Source organism: Melospiza georgiana, chromosome 9, assembly GCF_028018845.1.
Source record: "Melospiza georgiana isolate bMelGeo1 chromosome 9, bMelGeo1.pri, whole genome shotgun sequence".
Classification (NCBI taxonomy): Eukaryota; Metazoa; Chordata; class Aves; order Passeriformes; family Passerellidae; genus Melospiza; species Melospiza georgiana.
The window spans coordinates 31,835,193-31,857,623 of NC_080438.1; the positions used below are offsets into that span (position 1 = coordinate 31,835,193).

General features: G+C 39.7%; 1 protein-coding gene across 2 annotated transcripts in view; it reads right to left on the reverse strand.

The window, feature by feature from the left end:
• SLC44A5 (solute carrier family 44 member 5) overlaps positions 1-20,897 on the reverse strand; it is a 67,867-nt gene extending 46,970 nt beyond the window's left edge. The window contains exon 1 of one of the 2 annotated variants that reach the window (XM_058029971.1): positions 20,712-20,897. In XM_058029971.1, coding sequence (XP_057885954.1) covers positions 20,712-20,748 — 37 coding nt within the window. In that variant the 5' untranslated portion in view covers positions 20,749-20,897. Of the gene's footprint in view, positions 1-20,389; positions 20,638-20,711 lie in introns of those variants that run through there. The other variant, XM_058029970.1, reaches the window with a different exon arrangement.
• Between the last annotated feature and the right edge of the window lie 1,534 nt (positions 20,898-22,431).

Genomic DNA, 22,431 nt, shown 5'->3' on the forward strand with positions numbered 1-22,431 from the left:
ATGCTGCATGCATATACCGTACCAAGACCTTTTCAATAAATCATTAAAATAGCACTTTTATCATCTCAGAGGGAGGGTGTTAACTTCAGCATCTACCACTTATAATCACAACACAGCACTGTTGCAGCTGGGAAAAGAAGTGCAACTATACATGTTTTTTTATATATAAAAACGCCAGGTGGAGGAAACAAGAGCTGGATTATTCTGGACTTTGTGTATACCATCTATATGCCACTATTTAATTTGTACAAATGCATTAATTACTTTGGAAGCATGAGAACAGTTCGGCTCACAACCTTATGAATAAACTAGTGTCTAATTCACAAAAGCCACGTTGAAACTGCAGTAATCAGAGCCTTGATCGCAATGCATAATTTTGAAGATGCATCTTTCTCTGTATACCAAGGCTTTTTCTAATAGCTGCATATTAAACCAAGAATGGTCAATGGTTGCCTGTATTTGTTTAATGAGTTGGCTTTTTTTTTGAAAGCTAGATATCAAAATCCTAATGCAACATGTTAGTGAAATGTCCAGTATAAAATGAACATAGCTATCACATGTCTCAAGTTGTTCCATAATTTCAAAATTTGTCAGTCAGTATTAGTGACAAAATTTTCAGAAAGCTAAGATAAGGTTCTATCCTTTCTCTCCCCTCCTTCCTGCACAGCCTTTTTAAACATTTAAAAATGCAGCTTGTGTCTTGAAGACAATGAATTGTCAGGAGTCCAAATTTTAAAGACAATTACCTCTGTTTTATTTCCTCTTATGGTTCTTCATGTCTCGGGGACTCTCTGCCTGGTATGCACTATCCTGTTACTGATGTAGTACGGATGTATGACACCTCTACTTCAGCAGGAAGTGCTTTCTGAGCACATTCAGAAACTGGCAAATTCACTTTTACATTTAGAAACCCACTTTTAAGAGGAACTGTATTCCTGCAGGTAAACATAGGAATTTGAACATAATGTTTACACAATTACAGAATGTAATGTATTGAGTTGGTAGGGACCCTCAAGGATCATCAAGTCCAACACTCCACATAGCACCATCCCCAAGAGTCATATCACGTGCCCAAGAGTATTGTCCAAATGCTTCTTGAAGGCTTGGTGCTGTGAACCTTTTCCTAATAGCCACCCTAAACCTCCCCCAAAATGACTTCAAGTCATTCCTTCAGGTCCTGTCACTGGGTACCAGAGAGAAGAGATCAGTGTCTGCCTCTTCTCTTCCCAGCATGAGGAACTTGTCTTTCTGGTTTTGTTTTTTTTTTTCATTAAACAACAACAAACCCCCCAACACTACTATTACAAAATTAAATGAGTCTGGTACCGAAATCAAATGGAAGGTGTAAAATAAATAAGATAACCTTTTGCTCCAGAACAAGTTATGACTTAATGTTAAGGGTAAAGCAGACTATTAATAGCCTTTCACAATTCATTTTTGGGACTAAGAAAATTTATACCACTAAACCTTTAGCGCAAGGTTCAAATTCCACAAAAAGTTTACATCTCCTGGACTCTGACCTTTGATAATTATTATCATTTTCTGTAAGATAGACTCTTGGTCCTACACGATTAATTACTCCAAAATGCACACAATTCATAGATTTGTCACAGTTTTCCATTAAGAACTAAAACCAAATAATTTTAAATTGTCTTTTACTTATTGATTTTTATACTAAGAAGTATTTACTAGAAATCAACTATTACAACCTATTTAGAACCTTCCATTTAAAACTTATGTTGCAAATTTAAGATTTCTTTTTGATGCAAATAGAATAATGGAAGTGGCATTACAAATTATGTTTTCCCTTCTATTGAAGTAGAAGCATTTGAATAAGAGCTTTGTAGGTTAGACCAGTTCAAAACCAGAAAAATTAAATGAGAGTATTCTGTAAAAGAAGTATATACATAAAGTTCTGCTTTTAAATATAACATTAAGAAATTACAATTTTTTTTTTAAATTGTAAGCCAGACATACTGATTGACTCAAGACAAACTGCTGCCTCTCACCCTTTGTTTTTCAATAGAATATACAAATATCCACTCCCACAGTCGTTTATTCTGAGGGAAAGGGGGCCACAAATTTCTGAAGTATGGTCTTACAAAGTAGCACAAAAATTTTCTCTGGGAAAATTGTTTCTACTATTAAATGCACAGCTTTCAGGAACTCTTAGCCCTATGGTCTATGAGAATCTGGCATGGGAGCTGCACTCAACTGAGACGGCTGATTACTAGAGAAGACAGAAAACCACCCAGAAAATACCCCTATATAGCTTGGAGAATTAGTAAAATTTTAATCAGTTTCTTTAACAAGTCCCTGGATGCCATTATTGTATGACAAGCTGTTGCAACACATTTTCTGTGGGTGTCACCACCATTCTCCTTGCATTCCATCTCTGAAATAAAACCATTCTTTTGCTTAGAGAGATTGAACAACTGTAAGCAGAGCAAGGCATTTTCTGCCCTAGTTCAGGTCTACGCCTCAGGCACGCCCTTTTGGTGCACATGTGAGTGAGAGAAGGGCTAATGCCAAGCCCCATGAGCTCTCTGTTCTGCCCCAGGCCTGGGCTCAGCACAGCCACGGGACGTCCCCCGCCAGCCGTCTCTGGAGAAGCTCCGGAGCAGCGCCGCGAGGAGGCCTCAGCCAGGCCTGATCCCCGAGCCGCAGCTCGGCCGGGCCCTCGCCATGCACGGCCCAACAGCTTCGCGCTCCTGCCCGACGCCACGGAGCCGCCCGATCCTACTCAGCCCACGCGGCCTGACTGCTCTGCCCGCAGCACCGGCCCAGCGCCAGCTCTGCCTGCCGGCCGCAGGCTGGAGCAGCCCCGGCCTCGCTCGGACCTGCTGGCGGTGCTGAGCACCGTACAATAGGCCCTGCCGGCCAGCCCGAGCCCGGCACTGGTAGCCCAGCTCCTAAGGCAAACCTTGATCTGGCAGCGGGATGGTTACATAGAGAGTGACTAATTGATTTTTATTAAAGAACAATGTAACACAAGTCCAAGCATATTTAACATTAATAAAACTTTTTCCCTCAAAAGAATATTCTCCACAACAGCTGAAGGGTTGTTTCACTCAAACATTACTGAATACCAATAGATCATGTCTGCAGAGCAGCGTCTGGTAAATTACCCTACATAAAGCTGCACAATTTAACATATGACATGTTGATATTCAAGGCATTTCCAAAGCTCGAAAATGTCTTATTTTGCCTTTAAAAGGGGCATTCTTTGAAGCAAGCACCCACAGTTTCACTGAAAGACCCACTGCCCAAATGCATGACCAACTTTTGCACATGGTTACTAGTACTCAATATGCTATTAGAATACAGAAATAAAACCGTTCAGATGGGGATTTGGTGACTCATAAGTATTTATGTTTATTTAACATTGTACATTAAATGCATTATTATTATGAATGCCTGCCTTTCTGTATAGTCTCTGTACCGCATACTGTCTGGTATAATGAACAAAGCACCAGCTCCTGGTTGTTTCTGAACCATTAGATATGCAGTGACAATTAAGAGTTTGTAAGGCTATGTTAACTAGATGCAGTATTTTAACAGGCAGGCACATTTTCATTTATTTTGCCTTCATTTCTGAAACTTCTGCCACTTACTGTAGGATGTTAACACTGCTCTGCAGTCTTAGCAGTGTTAACAGTGGCTCTGTGTCTGGAACAGTGAACACATTCTCTAAATTATAATACAGGCAGATTCAATTTAATAATATATTTGAGCAAATACAGTTGCTGAGAAAGGGTCAGAAGTAATGCTTTATTCCAAGTTTTTTCACATATTAATAAAAACAGACTTCTACTGTATTCTCTATTTTGTCTTCATAAAAGAAAATACTCTGAAATCAAAAGCTTGACTTTACACAAAGCCTACTGTATCCTCAGACAAAAGAAGAGGACTGTGACTACTGATGTTTTCTGTTTTCTATAGGCTTCTAAAGGAACAACATAGTATGCTAAGTTGGTGTGCATCCTTTGAGCCAGGTTCGATTCCTAGGACTGTTAGCAAATAAATAATCCACTATTAGTTACAGGTTTTTATTTCTCAAAGAACTTCTTGGCACAATTAATGAGAGATTGTTACACTCTAATGCAGAAAACAATGTCTCCATACATTTCGTTACTAGGTGTTACAACAACGAAATTATTAATTGAATGGTGATCTGAAAACTGAAAAATTTTGAAAGTAAGAGGACTAAGTCTGGAAAATTTCAAGTTAGCTGGATATCTGTAAAAACTGATACACAGTGACTCCTAAACCTGACACAGACTGACTTGCAATGCTACTATACCAAGTGCTGTGCATTATGAGAAAAGTCTTTCTAGGAAACGACCCATTTCTTGCAGAAGCAGGTGTCAAGTTAGTGTCTAAAGCACAGAACTGGCTCAGATTCCCCCTCCATTTCAAAAGAAAAATACATGATATGCTCATTGTATAAGACTAGGTTTATTATGACTCGTTTGAAGATTTTTCCATTTTGTGATGGGTAACCTAAACCTAATTTGGAACTTGTCTTCTATTGCTGCTGGTGCATCCATTTAGAACAAAACAACTGAAAAGTATAATCCTAGATGTAAATCCACATCTAGACTGAAATTATTATAGGATTAAAGCCCATATATATGAATCATTAGATGTGTATCAGCTATATGTAGAATTAATGAAGACATGACCACAAAAGATAAAATCTTCTGGGAATGCTTCTTATTGTTCAAAAGAAAGGGTACTCAGTGATAACCCAGCCCAGTATCTGCTTCGTTACAGGAATGGGCCATGGGCCTTCCTTGCATCTTAACAAGTGTTCAGGATCCAAAAACTGGACATTTGGTTAAATATAGATGCTGAATCAGACCCTCCCTATTTTGTAAGAGAGAGGAGATATTCTTACAGACTTCGCAGCAGCGCCAGAATAAAACACACTCGTTATACATAAATTATATGAAAGGTGTATTCCAGCTGGAATGTTTAACACATGAATATTTAACAGACTGACAAGGAACATGTGTAGAAGAAACATCTCAGACAAATCAAAACCAGACCAAAATAGGAGGCAAAATAAGATTTGGGGAGATTCTCAGAATATGTATTAATCTTAGCAACACCAAAAAAGTTTTTAAGAGAGTTGTGAAAAAATATGAGAAGATGGAAGCTGTAGGAATAAGAATTTGGTTTACTATGATGAAAGATCAGAAAATTCCTTCCCAGTCTCAGAAGTAGAACAAGTCTTATCTCCTTACAAAAAGTCACAAAATCTTACAAACCCAAGCATTTTACAGTCCTAGATTCAGCTTTATGACTGCAGATGTACCTTAACATCTTGAGAATAAGTAAGCAATAAAATCATAATTATATAAGAACTTGCTGACTGGAAGTTCTGGTACTATTTTCTTAGCTAAAAATGCTTAATATTAGGCCCAGATGCCCAGAAGTTAATCTCAGGTTTAATCTCCCACTCATTCCTAGAAACTGATGTCTTATATTTGGTAAATATTAATAATCATGTAAATAATAACTGGAAATTAATTTCTGCTCATATATGTGATAAGGTTGTAATATCCTGTGAAAACTGTGAAATCCTAGGAACTGGAGGCAAAATAAATTTTGCAATTTGAGCTTTTAGCATTACAGTTTTATTGCTGAATCAACTACAGTGCTTTTTTCTTAGGGTCATCTGCCACTGAAAAGAACAGTCATGAAATAGTATACTACTAATAAACAACTAATACATTGTTATTATTGCTGTTGTTGTTACATGTCCCCATTAAAACTGCAATTTTTGAAGAGGTACACATTAACACCCAAGTTACTTACACTTTTCTGTGCAATGTATGAAGCCAGTTGCAAGTACACAGATACCAAACACGTGGACTGAAAACAGGTAAGCTTAACATTCAGCTATAAAGGTGCTGCTAACATGCTTTGCTACATGGAATTTATAGCAGGAAGGTTTCCGTGGCTAGTAAGTCTGCTCTTGGTGCCATGAAGAATTCTACTCTGTCTTTCCCAATGGTATTCTAAGCAAATGCCCTCAGGACACGTGTACCTTCAGATACTGTGCTTAAACTCTGTAGGTAATGCCTAAAGAAGGCATTACCACAGGACACCTAATCTCATCTCTTGTGACCTTGAAGGAATTGTACATCAACAGAAATGTTATGGTCTGCAGTCTGAATTTGCCTTCTCCAATGAGACACCACACCATAGTATTAATTCTGATGAACCTCTGGTTGATGCAAACAAAAGGTACTGCAAAACCTCAGTGTGTAGAGGGAAGATTTCACAGTGCATGCTTGTACCCTACTTTTTCCTATGTTCCGTTATTCCACCCCTCTCTTAAAAAAACAGAAAGTGAGGAGGAAGACATTATAGCTGTACTATATTATGTATAAATGTGAAATATGTGAATTTATTATCACCACTCACTAAATATTCCAGATCTCTGGAGATGCTAAAACACCCCAAACTATTAACTAACAATTTTGCAACAGTTTTATTTTACCTACTTTTTATTTCCATGTGTAGTCTGTGAGCATACACACACATAGATTTTAAATTTTAATTGGAAGGATTTTTTTCACTGTGACTCTAAAATGCAAGGTTTTACAAGGTGACGTGTCCACATGTTATTGAATAATAACACTTTTTGTCACCTATATTTAGCTAGCAGGCTACATACATTCACTGTTCTGCTAAGAGAGCAATCCCTTCATACTAGGGACATCTTCGTGGAATTCTTCTGGCTAAAAAATCAGTAGAACATGTTCAAGGATTCATAAGTGCTATTTCCATTATCTGTAACCGCCAAGGTCCCAGGTCCTGTAATCTGTTTCCTTCTGTTCTGTCAATGTCCTTCAACCCTCATTTCCTAGTTCACATTCTTAAGTTATTCTCCATCCTGAATCACAAATTATTCTCCCTTCTTTTCCCAACCACATTTTTATTACCATTCTGCTGCCATTTATGAAACAAGACTGCTCCTGAGTGACATTTCCATTCTGTTCACCCTTAGAGATAAAAATGTTTTATACATTTTTAATGTGGAGAGCTGGTCCAAAATCAAAAGGCCATGTAAGAAGGTACATAAAGGCCAATCAAATAAAGGGACTGGTGCATACTAAATCTACTTTCTATACCTGAATACATAGCGCTAATTAAATATCTCAGTGAGCAGTAGCATTTGTCTAGTCTCCTCTGAAATTGTGTCATTTACACTGCACCATCACCCATTAAAACAAAATCAGCTCTTCATGTCTCCTAAAACATTTTGCCAGCCAAGAATCAATCTGTTTGGAAGCCTGTCACAGAAAATAACTGTGAAGAGTGACATCAACATTCCAACAATATTGTAAATTATAAGGTAACTAGAAACTAATTTGAAAAAAGAGAGATGTTTTGTAGAAACAACTGTGTTGACAGAGAGATTAATAAAAGGAAATGTCCAAAAAAAGACTTCATGTTACCAGAAGAAAAATACGCAATATACATTCCTTTCTTGTGTATAATTCAGCATTAAGAATTTGAAAGTTGAGATTCTAAATCTTGCAAATCTTTTTTAATTTGCTCAATTAAAGACAGGTATCTGTATGGGTTCCACAGGAAAGGTCCTGGGTTAAGTCTTTCTTGTAAGTCAAATGAGACTTGAACTAGTTGAACTGGTCTGAAATAATGGTTCAGAAACTCCATCTTTCTCTACTGCTTCTATATTGTATCTTCTCTCTCTCTATTTTTTTTTTTTTTAGACAGATGGGGTTCTTAAAGAGCAACCTAAATTTGTGTGGCAATTATTACAGAATTCCAAGAAAAGCTGCAAACATATGCATTAAAAATAGCAAGAAATTTTGACTTTCTCATGCTTTAAGCAGCAGACCTCATGCCAGAGAAACTGATGCCGAAGTATCAGAAGTTTTTTGACTGCCCTTTTAGTATTTTCTGGAAGGTTTTCTTTACTCTAGTAACCGAGTTTGGTCTTGCCTAAGGTGAAGAGAGTGATTTATAAACCGAACTAGGGGAATAAAAAAATGAAAATAAGCAGATATATGGGATCCTGTTACAGGCAAACCACACGGACAGTATTTAAAAGTTATGATCACTGTCAGTAAGCCAAGGGGAAAACAGTACTGATTGACAGATACACTTGCCTGGTGGGAGAAGCTTGGTCTCCAATCTCAGAGTACTAATTTTATGTTAAAGAGCTCTCAGAAAAAATAAATCAAAAGAAACAGAGAAACAAAAAAAAATCACACAAAAACCCAAACAACAAAACCAAAAAAACCAAAACCAACTTATCCAGGATTTTCCTTGGCCTCTTAGCCAGCACATCCTCATACAGGAACCACTCTGTTGAGATTTTTACAGCAGTAGAGCTCTTCTGAATGTTTGCCCATTCAGACTTCCCAATCACCTGAACAAGACAGGTTATTGCTAAGAAAATATGTGGTCTGAGCAATAGCAGTGTTTCTTTTTTTTATGAGTGCTACTTCCAGGATGGCAGGATTGTGGGGGTTTTTGTTTGGTGCTGGCTTTTGGGTTGGTTGGTATTAAAATAGGGCTGATCAAATGTTTTAGAACGCTAATGTTTTTGACATCCCAGACTTCCTTCCCTGTCAATGCAGCAATAGCAATATTTCTTCTTCAGCTTAAAAGGCACAATACCAGATGTCCATCTAAACTGTGATTAACAGGGCTTGATTAATGATTAAGTGGAATAAAAAATCCTCTGGAGGGGAAAAAAAAAGTAATAAAAAAATAGAAAATAGAAAGCAAGTGGAAATGGAAACAACTAGGTAAGCAAGGGAAACAGGAACAAGATGATGCAGAAGGGTAAACTGAAGAACAATCTGTAGCATAAGTGCAGTAGAGTTTATAAGACTGATCAGGTATCCAGGAACAGCAGCAAATTATCCATATGTCCTTCACTGAAGACAGGTCCACCACAAGTTGTATTTAGTAGGCAATCTAAAAGCATTGAGTTAAAATGGGACTTTGGTTATCCTGACAGCTGCAAAATTGAATAAACTATTCAAAAAGTCAATTTCTGAATCAAAATTTTGAATGTAAAGCACAGTGATTTTGTAATTAAGAAGTGTGAACTGAAAGAAGTTCAAATTCTAGCATGTTTTCAAGATACAATTAATATTATGACATACAAAGAGTTGTTTCTTGAATCTTAACCATCAGCAATAATTTCTTTTAATTCACCTAAACATTTTCTAGTTAACAGTACACTCCCATCCATTGAATCCATTTAAGTCAAACGATAACTGTAAACTATGTAGTAAACTGTGCATAAATGAGAATTTGATAGTGACAATAAGTTATTACTTGATAAAATGAGAATTGGATAGTCACAATAAGTTATTACTTTATCTTGATTTCTGGATAATACACTAATGAAATTATTCCTGAATGCTAACAACAAAGACAGAACCCTAAAGATAATGAGCATGTACTGGTAAAATGCAGAGTGAGATGACAGTAGATATATATCCTGAATGTTTTAAGAAATGCAATAAGGAACTTGACCAAAAGAAAATTACCTGAAACACAACTATGTATTTTCCTATTATTAATAGACAAAATGAAGGTTAACATATGGTTTTCTTCTTGGAGTATCTTTTGTGAGAGATCTCAATCACTAAACCTAATCAAAGCTTCTATAAAACCTGAAAGGATTAATATATATTAAATGGGACAAGTTGGGAATACTAGGACACAGAATACTGACTTTCGAGTCTCACATGCCAGAAGGCTGTTCCAAATCGCTATTCTGTTCTAAGGATTGAAGCCAATGCTTTTCAATCCCAGGCTTTTTTTGACATACCAATAATTATCCCCAGTCTCTCTTCCTGCTTCACCACAGGCTAGGAAAAGAAGTAAAAAAATGCTTGACTTGCAGATTACTGTCCTAAAAATCTGAAAATTAAATAAGTTTGCCAGTGACTCTATAGTCTTGCAAAACACTTTTAACTATGTGTTTCCTGATTATGTTATGCCAAGACATAAGTCCCCGTTTCCCTCACTGTGATTTGGATACCTACCCTGCTAAGCCGTACTTTGTTAAGCAACTTGTGCTGGAACACTGAAGCAGCTATGTGTCTTCACAGAGCATATAAAAGCCATCATTCAGACTTAAAGAAAAAAAAGGATGGCAGTGGATTGGCCTCCCACTCTTCAAATACTTCCCACCCACCAGAGAATTCAAACAAAAAAAACTATTCCACAGCGCACATTCCATCCTACTGGTATTCCCAGAATAGAAGTGTTTCAATTGTTTGGCACAGTGCATCACCAGGAATAAATACATCAAGCCAACCAGAGCTTGCATTAGGTATTAATTAGGTATAATTTCTGGGATATTCTGACATTTTGTCACAATATCAATACAATTACATTTTCAATTGCTTTGAGTGCTACTGAGAAATGGTCCTGAAGCATGAACAACTTCTCACACATTGTGCAAGTCTCCCATCTTGAGCAACACACAAGCATTAAAACCAAACAAATAAGAGGCTTCCTTTACTAAATAAACATCTCCTCATCTTTTGTAATGTGATAGTACATGGCAACATTCTTCTTACTCAGTAGTTCCCATGGAAGATTTTCTTATGGTCAGAATATTTCTTTTATTACAGATTCAGCACGTTAACTCGGCAGATTTGTAAAGATGTCCAAACAACTTTCAGCTGTATACAAAATCTGCTGCAAACTACTTTCTACCAAGTTCTATGAAAGCTGCAAAACAAATGAACAAATCACCTCCAACAACTTCTTGATCAATGTTTATCACTACTGAGGTGTTGCCAAAGAAAATGGCAGGTTTCTTTCAGGGGTCCGTCATGCATTACAGAGGACTCACAGCTGCAAGTCAAGTACAAACTCCTCCTGAGAGAAATCTTGTGTTCTAAATAAGATTGTATTTTGGCAATCTGCAATTACCTTTAAAAAAAAGTTTCAATGGTGAAATACACTGCAAATATAACATAAAAAACCTTCAGATTCCTTGCTTTTTGTTCATATTTATTTTGATGTAGAATTGAAACTAATAGAGTGAGAATAGGAAAACCATAAAATTCCTCTAAAACAGAGGACCACAATGAAGAAGCATGCGATAAACTAAAACTGCATTTTGTAACAAGAAGACAGATTGATAGAACAGAGAGAAAGACAATAATGAAACACAAAGCAGATATTCCAGATGCCAGATGCATAGATAATGTCAAAATTGATGCCTGCAATGACAACAGCTATAGTTGAAGAACTGGACATCCATACTAATAATTTGCATAAACTTTCTTTACCCTTGGAGGGATGCAACCTCACAATTATTTAGAAGCATCTACATTAGTAACATTAGCAGCATTTGGTTGAGGGATTGCGTTAAATGGTCAGGAGGAAGCTGTGAGTAACTACAACATAACTTACCACAGCTTCTGTAGTGCAGCTAAAGCAGCAGAGAAAGACAATATAATACGTAGCTGTCATCGAATATAAACATAGCCCATAAAAACATAAGCACATAATTTAATCTTCTAATCAAATATATAGCTTTCATCTATCTTTGAAAAAGAAAAGAAAAGGTAAGGACATGAGTGAAAAGTAAACCAATCCCAGCTTACTCCACTTCCCTGTAAGCGGAAATCATGTACAAGACCATAGCAAGGGAAAGCAAACACATATGGCTTTCTCCTTTTTTACACTAAGCATGACTGATATCAAAGTTAAAATGCCCTAATGTGACAGTGGTCACAGGGGTTCTTGGATGAGGGAAGAGATGAAAATGTTGACTCCATGTTCAGAAGGTTGATTTATTATTTTATTATATATATATATTACATTATAACTAACTAAAAAGAAATAGAAGGAAAAGGTTTCCTCTCAGAAGGCTAGCTAAGAATAGAATGGAATGAATAACAAAGGTCTGTGGCTCGGACAGAGAGAGAGAGAGAGAGAGAGAGAGAGAGAGAGAGAGAGCGAGCCAGCTCTGCTGTGAGTGGTCACTAAATCCAAACATCCACCCAAGACCAATCCCAGATGCACCTGTTGCATTCCACAGCAGCAGATAACCATTGTTTGCATTTTGTTCCTGAGGCCTCAGCTTCTCAGAAGGGAAAAAATCCTAAGAAAGGATTTTCACAAAAAGATGTCTATGACACCCTAACATCAGGAAAACATGTTTTAAGATAGTGCCCAGCTACCCCAACAGTTTGCAAGTGCTCATCAGGTCTGGGCGAGAGGATGAGCCGACAGGCCAAGACAGTGCAAGCTTGTTTGGAAGATCAAAAAAAGCACAGCTATACAGACTACAGTCCTATCCTTCCACAAATGCTCCAGAAAGGCTCTTGGGGTCACACAGTGAGAACAGAAGCTACTTCCTCTTTCAGTTTCATTTACTATGCAGTCTACAGGCAGAATGTTACCCATAAACAAGAGAATCTTCCCAAATGCAGAACAGTCCGTATTAAGGACCACTGTCATTCAGTTGCCCTAGTTTGGTTGCGCAACTACAACTTCTTATTTTAAAGGCAAAATTAATACAGGGCAAATTCAATACTTTAAAATTCACTGCAGGATGCCTTTTAAAGATAATCTTTGGTACAGACATAAAACTATGATACTTTGCCTTAAAGTATGACAGAAAATGGTTAGAGATGACACATTTTAGCACAAGCCCCTAAGGACTAGTCAAATCTAACAAACTTTAATTCCCATGTTGAATGCAGTATTATCTTTAACTGATCCCACTAACTAAACTGACCCAACAGCTTAAAACAAGTCAAAAAACAGGTGACCAAATATATATTAATTGACCATCCACATCCCCCAAGAGTCACTCAGCAGGGAAAAAAAGAAACACTTCCCCACACTGTTCCTTTACCATGCCATCCTTTCTTACTATATTTTTCTTATACTTTTGAGGGAGAAGAACATAAATAAACAAGATTTTTAGGATTTCTCATCTACCTTATTCTGGCAGTGGTTACAGTGTACATAACCTGGAAGAGTTTTGTAAAAAAGCTCTTGGCAGTTGGGGGTGTTTATTTTTTTCTGCTTGCAGAGCCACATTTCCAGGTGTACTATACAACTTCATCGATTGTCGTTGACTCAGAATTCTGGTGCACTTCTTAATTTGTTTTCCATCTCCACTTAAGAGATTCACTCGATTTGGGGTTACTTTCACTTTGTTAAGAAACTTTCACTGATTTCTATTCCTATTCTGCTTGTCAGTATCCTAAACCACTCATTCACTACCTACAGATTTTTGATTCCCCCAGTTGAAAGGAAAACCTTTCATTATAAAGGATTGGAAGAAAAAGCCAAGTTCCCAGCAGCTGAGCTCTCTTTAGTATCCTCTCTACAATTCCAAAATAAGCTTCCAGACAGCTGCCAAGATGGTTTTTTCCCTCAGACTGGAGCCCAAAATGGTGCCTAACCTCAAGTTTGTGGACTGTTGGTCCATGGCTCTTGCCACAACACTTAGTCATTTGCGAAAAGCCTATCAGCATAAATCAGAAAGGATCTGCTCTGCATGAACTGCATAACTACAAATACAATATAATATAACATTATGTTACTTGCTTTCCAAATGAAATTATGCATTCCTAGTTATAATAAATCTGTTAGCAATATATATGTACCTATTATATGCATATTTACGTAAGTACACACACACACATATATATACGTGTGAAAGAACTGTATTATCTCACAAATCCTACACAAACCTTTAAATTACGTATAGGGGTAAATATTATTAGAGTTCAAGAGTATTGGTCACAGGGCACATCACTTCCCTGTTTATAGCAGTTGCTTAGATGCTAGCACAGATATTGCATTGTACTGAAACCAAGAAAAAGGCGCATTCACAGATACAGCTTATTGCCTTTTGTCTGATAGAATAAAGCAACACAGCATAGGAATTATTTATCATTCTGCCGGGGGGTGGGAGGAATCTAAAAATAAATATTGTATTTTGCTACACTTAGCTAGTTTTTAGCAACCTGATCGTATCCAGGAAGTTATGACTCTTATAAAAAAATATCAATAATGAAAAAACCTAGTTAATTTTAATGTAATAGCCACTAAAATAATTTATATATTAATACCAGAGTTACTATTCCACATATTCATTTATTTCAAAGTACACTGATTATAAAGGACACTTACTCAGATACTAAATTTCAAGCACATCAGCTTGTACAAGTGTAGATGATCTGCATGCAATAGATACTCACTTTCTTCCATATATAATCAGCTGTACAGAAGAGAAAATTATGTGGTATCCCAGCCCACTCATGTTAGAGCTCCTCTTTCTGGTGAAACATACTCCTAAAGTACAAATGGGTTCCCACTCTTACCACATCAGAAGTACACACTAAATCATCTATTTTAACAGACATCTATTGGTTTAATGGAGGTACAAGCATGGGACTTCCTGCTGAAGAAGTAACCCACCAAAAATCTTTTGGGAACCTTAATAAGTGGTCCTCTTTACAGAGAGGATCATTCTAGGCAAAACTTCTTTTTCTTGGCAGATGTCAGAGGTCAATCAAAGGCATCATTCCAGGTTTTAGTAAAACAGAAGACCTTTGACTTCAAAGTGACTGCACAACACAGTACCTTCAAAGAGTACAGTCACTTGTACAGCTCTCTTGTTCAGCACAATCTAGTAGGGAAAGGATGATTTCATTTATGTGGAATGAGGCTGGAAAAATGCAAATATCCCGTAGTTAGAAGGAACAGTCAGATGTATCCCATCTCTGCCCATGAAAAGTTGCCTATAATTTGTATTGGCATGTGGACAGCACTGAATTTCTACATCAGCAGTAGACTCTGTGGGATTATCCCACAAGAGAGAGAGATTCCCTCCTGGCTACGTTTATTTCTGGGTGCTTATAGCATCCCAGATACTGCAAAGTGCCACAGCAGATTAATGTGATAAGAACTCTTGATGCTTCATATGGATTGCAGCTCTATTATTTGGAATGGCAGGTATGAAGCTATTTATATCTATACCTGGAGAGAAGTGAATTCCAGAGACTGGAATTCCAGTACCATAAAAACTTGGTACCAACAAATTTAGTCTGACAATATGAAAAGGAAAAAAAAAAGCAGAAGCATTCACATAAAGTTTAAGTTGCACAAGTCTTTTATCCAAAATTATACTAACAATCATCCTAACAAAAATAAAACACAGGTTTATAATTAACTCTTAAACCCCACACAGTTACCTATTTGACTTGTCACCACTTCCCCACATCATCTTCATGGACTTTGAGTCCTGTGTATCACACCACCTCCCAAGTAAGTGTTCATAGAAAATAAAGTTGAAAGGAACTTTGAAAGGCTCTTCTGTTAGTCTTCTTTCAGCATTTCTTGGGTACTTCTTCACTGTTTCCTCAACCTCTGACTGAAACACCTTCTTCAAAGTCCCAAATGATTCAGTACAAGTTCCATATATGGAAATGTAAACATCCAGGTTCACTTATATGTTGTACAGTGCACAGCCACCACATTTTCCTTACTTTCACTGTAACAAGTAAGGTTGTTAACAAATATGGGTATTTATCTTCCCTATATTAAACAAATCAGAGTATTATTCCATAAAACCTTGTTCCTAACCTCACAGGAAAGCTCTTATGTTTATGTGCTTTAATAGTCCTAAGTTAACATAATTTACACTATTCCTAGATGCTTCTGCATTATTTTATTAGATTATTAAACAATAATGTTATGTCAGACTCCCTGACATAATATCCAGATGCTAAGGAATCGCATTAGCAGATTTTGTAAATCTGACTGCCTGAGTCGGATACTAGCAACAGAAAACTCAAATAAATACAGTTAAGCAACTGTGAATGTGACATGCCTTTACACTTCAGGAGTGAATGCAGAACAAACAGATTTTCTCATATCCAAGTGAAGATCAGTTATCGAATTTACTAAATCATCTCCACATTTCTGTGTATTTAACTCTAACAGCATTTTTTCTTCTGACCAGATGATTATGGCCAATTTATTTTATTTTTGCGTATTATGTAACAGTAACAACTACTTAACCTGTGCAGAATAAGATATTTATGACTCTAATATAAGGATACAGTGTAGAGAAATACAGGCCTAGTAGAACAGGAGAGACTTTGAGAAGCAGAGATGCAAGATTGGATGATACAGGCTTGGGATGGTAGTAGAGAGAATTTCCCCTCAACTATACATTAGAATCCTGCTTGTTAAAAAATATAACCAAGTTTAATTAATCAACAAGAAGCCTAGCTTATTAAACTCTTTCTAGATAATGTCCAGTGACTGTTATACATAACCCACTCAATAGAGTATAACTATGCATAACAGTTCCATTAATCTCCTTGATTATAGGTGTTCTGATTGTATTGTCCTTGCTCGTGGCTGAGCCAATACCTCACTACCAAGCATGGCTCAGCTTAAGTCAATAAGCTAAAAGATGCGCAACATTCAAGTGCTAAAGGATAGCAAATGTAAAACCTGGATACTTTCAGATACTCTAGAATCTTAATTGGACTTGAAAATGCAGTAATTAATTTGGCTCAAGAATACAAAAAAGTGCTAGACCACTAGGTGAGGAAAAATTGTATTACCTAAATCCTACCAGTTTTATTGCCTATTCACTTACTGACTAAACCATCTCTGGTATGGAGTACTTTTCATATTTTCACAGAATCACAAAATGATTTGGGTTGGAAGAGACCTTGAAGCTCATCTCATTCCAACCCTCTGTCATGGGAATGGACACCTTCCACTCGACTAGGTTACTCAGAGTCCCTTTCAACCTGGCCTTAGACACTTCCAGTGATGGTGCAGACACAGCTTCTCTAGGCAACCTTTTTCAGCACCTAATCACCCTTGGAATAAAAAATTTCTTCCTTACATCCAACCAAAATCCTCTTTCAGTTAAAAACCATTGCCCCTTGTCCTGTCAATAGAAATCTTGGGGGAAACAAAAAGGGAAAAAAAAAAAAAACAAAAAAAGAGGGGTTAAAAAAAGGTATAATAAAATCTTTCTCCATCTTTCTCACAAACCCCCATTATACATATCAAAAAGCTGAACAATCTCAACTCTTTTGACCTTTCCTTTTTTCACCTCTTAGGAGAGGTGCTCCAGCCTGTTAACCATCTTTGTGGCCCTCCTATGGACCCACTCCAAGATCCCTGCCTTGCTTGTGTTGGGAATGCTGGAGACAGATGCAGTACCTTCAGGGTCTGAAGGTGGGGTCTCACCAGAGTGGAGCAGAGGGGCAGAATTACCTCCCTCAACCTGGTGTACCACTTCTTCTCATGCAGCCCAGGACACCACTGGCTTTCTGGGTTGCAGGTGCACATTGACAGTCCACAGCCAATTTTTCATCCACCAGTATCCCAAGTCCTTCTTCTGCAGCATTGCTCTCAAATCATTCATCCTCCAGCTTGTGCTGATAATGGGGATCACCTGACCCAGGTGTAGGACCTTGCACTTGGCCTTGCTTGACTTCAAGCAGCTTGCAGATCCTCCAGCTTGTCATGGCCCCGGCCCCCACCCCGAATGGCATCCCTTCCTTTTAGTGTATCAACTGAACCACCCACCTTGGTGTCATTTGCAGCCTGTGCTGAGGGTGCACTTGACCTCATTTATTTTGTTGATGCACATTCTGAATAGCACTGGTTTCAATACGAACATCACTCCTTACTGGTTCTCACATGGATACTGAACTAGTGACTGTAACTCTTGGGACAAGGATGGTGTGGAGGACATTACGACAGAACCAGACAAAAAATGAAGCAGCATGCTGAGAGAGAAAGTTTTCACTCAGAAAGACCTGTCTGCAGTAAAAAAACAACAGGGAACATATTACAAAGTGTTTAAAAGACTTAAAATTTTTCCCAGCCTCCCAAGTTTATTCCACAGTGAATCATTTTATGTAAAACTAGGATGCTGGCAAAATCAGGTATGGCTGAAGCTCTGTAACTAGGTTTAGCAGATCTACTCAAAGATCTGATGATTTATCCCACCTAAAACATGCACAACAAAGCCTAAATGAAGTGGACCTAACTTATGTCAGAGAAGAAAGGTATAAGCCATCTGAATCTGCATTTCACTATTTCCAACATTTATGACTATATTAAAATTTAATAAAGTGTTAAATTGAGTTTCACTTTTGATATGAACCTACCCCACTGGTATGAAATTTGAACCTCAGAAGGCAAAATTAATTACATACACACGCACAAGGATTTACCAGCAGTAGCTAGGGAAGTTTTATCTGCAGTAGCGCCACAGCCAATAGCTCCCATATAGTACGACACTGCTGTGGATAAATAGCCCATTTTCTTCAGTTTGAGGATGCCCTTCCTGGGCGGTACACATACATAAGTGGAGGAAATTAAGAATGGTAAATGCAGGCCAAGTGGCAAAAATGACATCTTGGTAGTGTCACAGTTCCTCAAAAGCTGTTCCAAGTGAAACAGAACTTCCCTAGCAATTTGAGTTGGAAATAATAAATTGAGCCTTCTCAATGTTTCTCAAAATAGTGATAAAAGTTTTTTTTTAATATTTCATCATCCCTTTGGCCTTCAGTGTCCATTTGTAAGGTAAAACTGAACTGCATTTCACTGCTACAGGAAATTGTTTATGGGACAATTACTGATTCTACAATGAAGTAAAAACTAATTTCAACATTCATTTCAACAGTCACATGACAGCATTTAATACTGCTGTCACATTAATGAAAAGTACTGCTTCCTTTAACAAAAAAAACCCATTCCTAAACCATGCACTTGACTAATCTCTTCTAAAGAATCAGATTGATGACACAAGTTAAAAAGCTTTAAGAAGTATTTGCCTTTGTCATTTATAAATGCTGTGAGGAATCCTTAAGATTCCAAGGAAAGAAGTTTAGGACATCTATTCCTCTGAAAAATATACCTGCAGGGTAATAAATAACTAGCTGCAGACAAAGACAACAAAGTCAAGAGAATAACTTTTACAGCAATCTAATTTAAAAAGAAAACTATATTACGTATGCTCAATTTGAAAATGCTCCACTTTTCGTTTTATAATTCCTCAACATTATGGAATCTAATAAGGAAAAGAACCTTGCTTGCCAACACACAAGAGCAGAGTAATTGCTCAGGATTTCTGCAAATGTACTAACACAATAAACATTACCACTATTAATACCCATACATGTAAATGAACTAAAAGGAAGTAAACCCACTGATGAAACAGCTCAAATAGACAAAATTCTACAATTCTTCAGAATGCTGCCTTCCTCCCTTAAGGTGAATAAAAAGATTCACCCTTTCTTACCCATGTAACATACTTTCAAAATGAAGTTTAAAAGATTACTATATAATGACAGTAAAACACTTAGTATCACTCATCATGACTTTATTAGAGGGATCTTGCTGACAAATAGCAAATGAGGAAGCATACATAGTACTTATTAAACTCTATTCAAAAGCTATTTTTCCCTTTTTGAATGCTGCGTTCCCGCTCTTCTTCCAGAATAATACTTCCACTCTTTCTGCCATCAGTGCTGAGTATCTATGATCTTAGGCCTACACTCCCACTGCAGTAATCTGCAAAACCATTTGAATTCCATAGGAATAGAAAAAGATTCTCTCAGAAGTTAAATTACTTCAGACTCACCAATTTTTATTTCACCTTAGCTTTGCGGCTTGCCTTCCCTCCCTAAAGGCTTTTTTTTTCCTATTCCCCTTTCCAAAGGAAGGCAAGCCATGGATTTTCATTTAGTCAGATCAAGGTTTACACCATGTCAGTGAATTAAAAAACAGATTTTTCCAAGGTGCAAACCAGCATGCCTATGGTACCGAGGCAAAGGCTGCTTTACCAAGCCACGTTTATGCTTTTCCACAATGCGGGTCATTGCTGGAGGCCTTCGGGGCTCCTGGAGCAGCAGACCAGTCCTGAGGGGGTTTGCTCATTCTGCACGTTTGTTTTGCCACGGAAATATCACGCACATTGGAAGAGGAAATCAGCTTTGCAGCAACACCTTCAAACAAGCTAAGCAGCTTTGCAAACCCCGTGCCCCCCATCGCAAATACATGGCTTTCCAAGGAGCAATTAGTGCAGAGCCCAAACACGCAGGTGTGCCCCCGGTGACCTTCCCGCGGTGCCGGCCGGCAGCACCAGCGGGCAGCTCCCGCTGCACGCCCCGCGAACGCCGGCAGCCCACAGGTACCAGCGCTCAGCGGGCTCCGCCCCCGCACACCGCTCCGGCGCCCCCCGGCCCCGCTTCAGGCATCCCACACTCGAGTCGGCTCGGCCCGGCCCGGCCCGGCCCGGCGTGCGCACCTGCCGCCCGGCCCCTCTCTGCCCCACAACGCGGACAAAGCGGCCACAACGCACCTGCTCCCGCGGCGAGGGCGGCGGCGGAAGCTCCAGGTCTGCCCGCCCCCATCTCTGCGCCCACCGGCTCTTTCCCTGAACCGATCGTTCTGCTTTGCTCCAGGCCGAGCCAGGCGCTCCGCCGTCCCGGGGTCTACCGCCAACACGGGGGACTCTGCGGCCACCGCGCCCCCACATTCGTCAAGGGGCACAAACTCCGTCTCCCTCCGGCCGCCGCTGTTCGGCCGGGCGGATCTACGCTGTAAACAGGCCGGAGGACAGTACAGGCGCCGACCGCCCCCGCCCCAGCACCGGCGCTCGCCCCGCCGTGCCCCGCGCTCACCGTAGAGATGTGCGGAGGCTTCGCCCTTCCTCGCCATCGTCTCTCGATGCCCTCCACGCCGGCACTGCCGGGGCACAGCCAGGGGCCCGGCGCCTTCCCCCGCCGCTCAGCGCGTTCTTTGTTGCCGCGAAGGCATGAGAGGCGGCGGCGGCCGGGCAGCCTCCCGCTCCGCTCAGCCGCGGCCGCCCGCAGCACCACCCGCACCCCACGCCCACCCTCCCGTCCCGCCGGCTCCGCGGCGACGCCTGCGCCGACCCGCGGGGGCGGTGCCGCTGCCCGGGTCGCGATGAGGGGGAGTGCGGGCGGAGCTGCCGCGCCGAGGGCCGGCGAGGGGTGCCGGGACGGGTCGCCGACTTCGCGTGGGCCCGGCGGCAACTTCGGCATCTGAGGAGAGCGAGCGAGGCCGGACCCAGCGAGCCGTACCTGGCAGGGCGGTTTCCATCCTCCCGCGCCAGCCACTGCTGACCGCAGCGGGGTGTCTGTGCCCGTGCCCTGCGCAGAGGCCGGAGCTGTTGCCGCTGGTGAGAAGCGGCCGGCCGGCCCTGGAGCCGCTCCCCGCCCGCCCGGGCCCCGCCGAGAAGCGCCTCCCTTGGCGGAGCTGTCCGTGCGGCCCGTGCTGAGCGCCGGGCCGGCCGGGCCGCCGTCTCCTGCCCAGCAGGAGCTCCCGGGGCTGGAGGCAGCCCTCCGTCTGTCCCTGACTGGGGAAGTGTGCTGGTCCTGGGTTGCAGCATTTTCATGATTCAGTCAAAAAACACCCTCAATACTGATAAATACTCAATTCTGGTCATAAACTTTCCTTCAGTTGCCATCCTCCTCCGTGCGTTTTATCTGAATGGGACAAAGGCCACTTACGAGCAATTAGTCCAATTGCTGAGATTCTTTTACAGTCGTGACAGCACAAATCATCACTACAGCAAAAGGCCACTATATGCAGGTATCATGATGTTATTATCTGTTGTCACTAAGTCCAAGACAACAGAGTATTTTATAAGACAAAACATTTTGAAATGACAGAAGTGCACCTATCAGCCATTACTTGTATTTTCAGACATGAGCTTTGGAGGAAAAGTTACTTTCCAAGACTTGCAAATAAAGATATCCTTCCTAAAATTGGCTTAAGACCTCAAAAGCACATGGCTCATTTATTGATGAGTAAGTTAATGCCCATAGATCATGGAAGTTGTTGCTCTGCTTGTATGGAAATGTAAACCAATCATCTGTGCATTAGTGAGGGCACATGCCTTTTACATACAAGGTGTGTGCATCATCAGGTCTTGTAGAGGTAGCTGCCTTGGCTAGTTTCAAGAAAATTAAATCAGGCATATTTACGACCTTAACTATCCTTCTAGCATTCTCAGTTCAGGCCAATCACTCCAATATGAATTATATGCATTATATTAAAAATACATATGTAGTTTTGTCTGATGTAGTTTTGTCTGGTAGTAGTGAAAACACTGGGGGGAATCACTCCTCCTCCCCCCCATATATAGAATTGTTAGAATTTATACTTTTATGTATATATTTTCAAATGAGTACTTGCTTCCTTCCTTTCATCCCATTTTATCAGAGTGGGCAGAGGTTTATGACTTTCATTCATGATCATAAATTTGGGCAGAGGTTTATGATTCTGTGCACTGCTCATAGTCTACAAATTTATTGAGAGCTCCTTCTTAACCTGTCTCCCTAACCACTAGGCCACTTACCTAGCCTAGCTACCCAA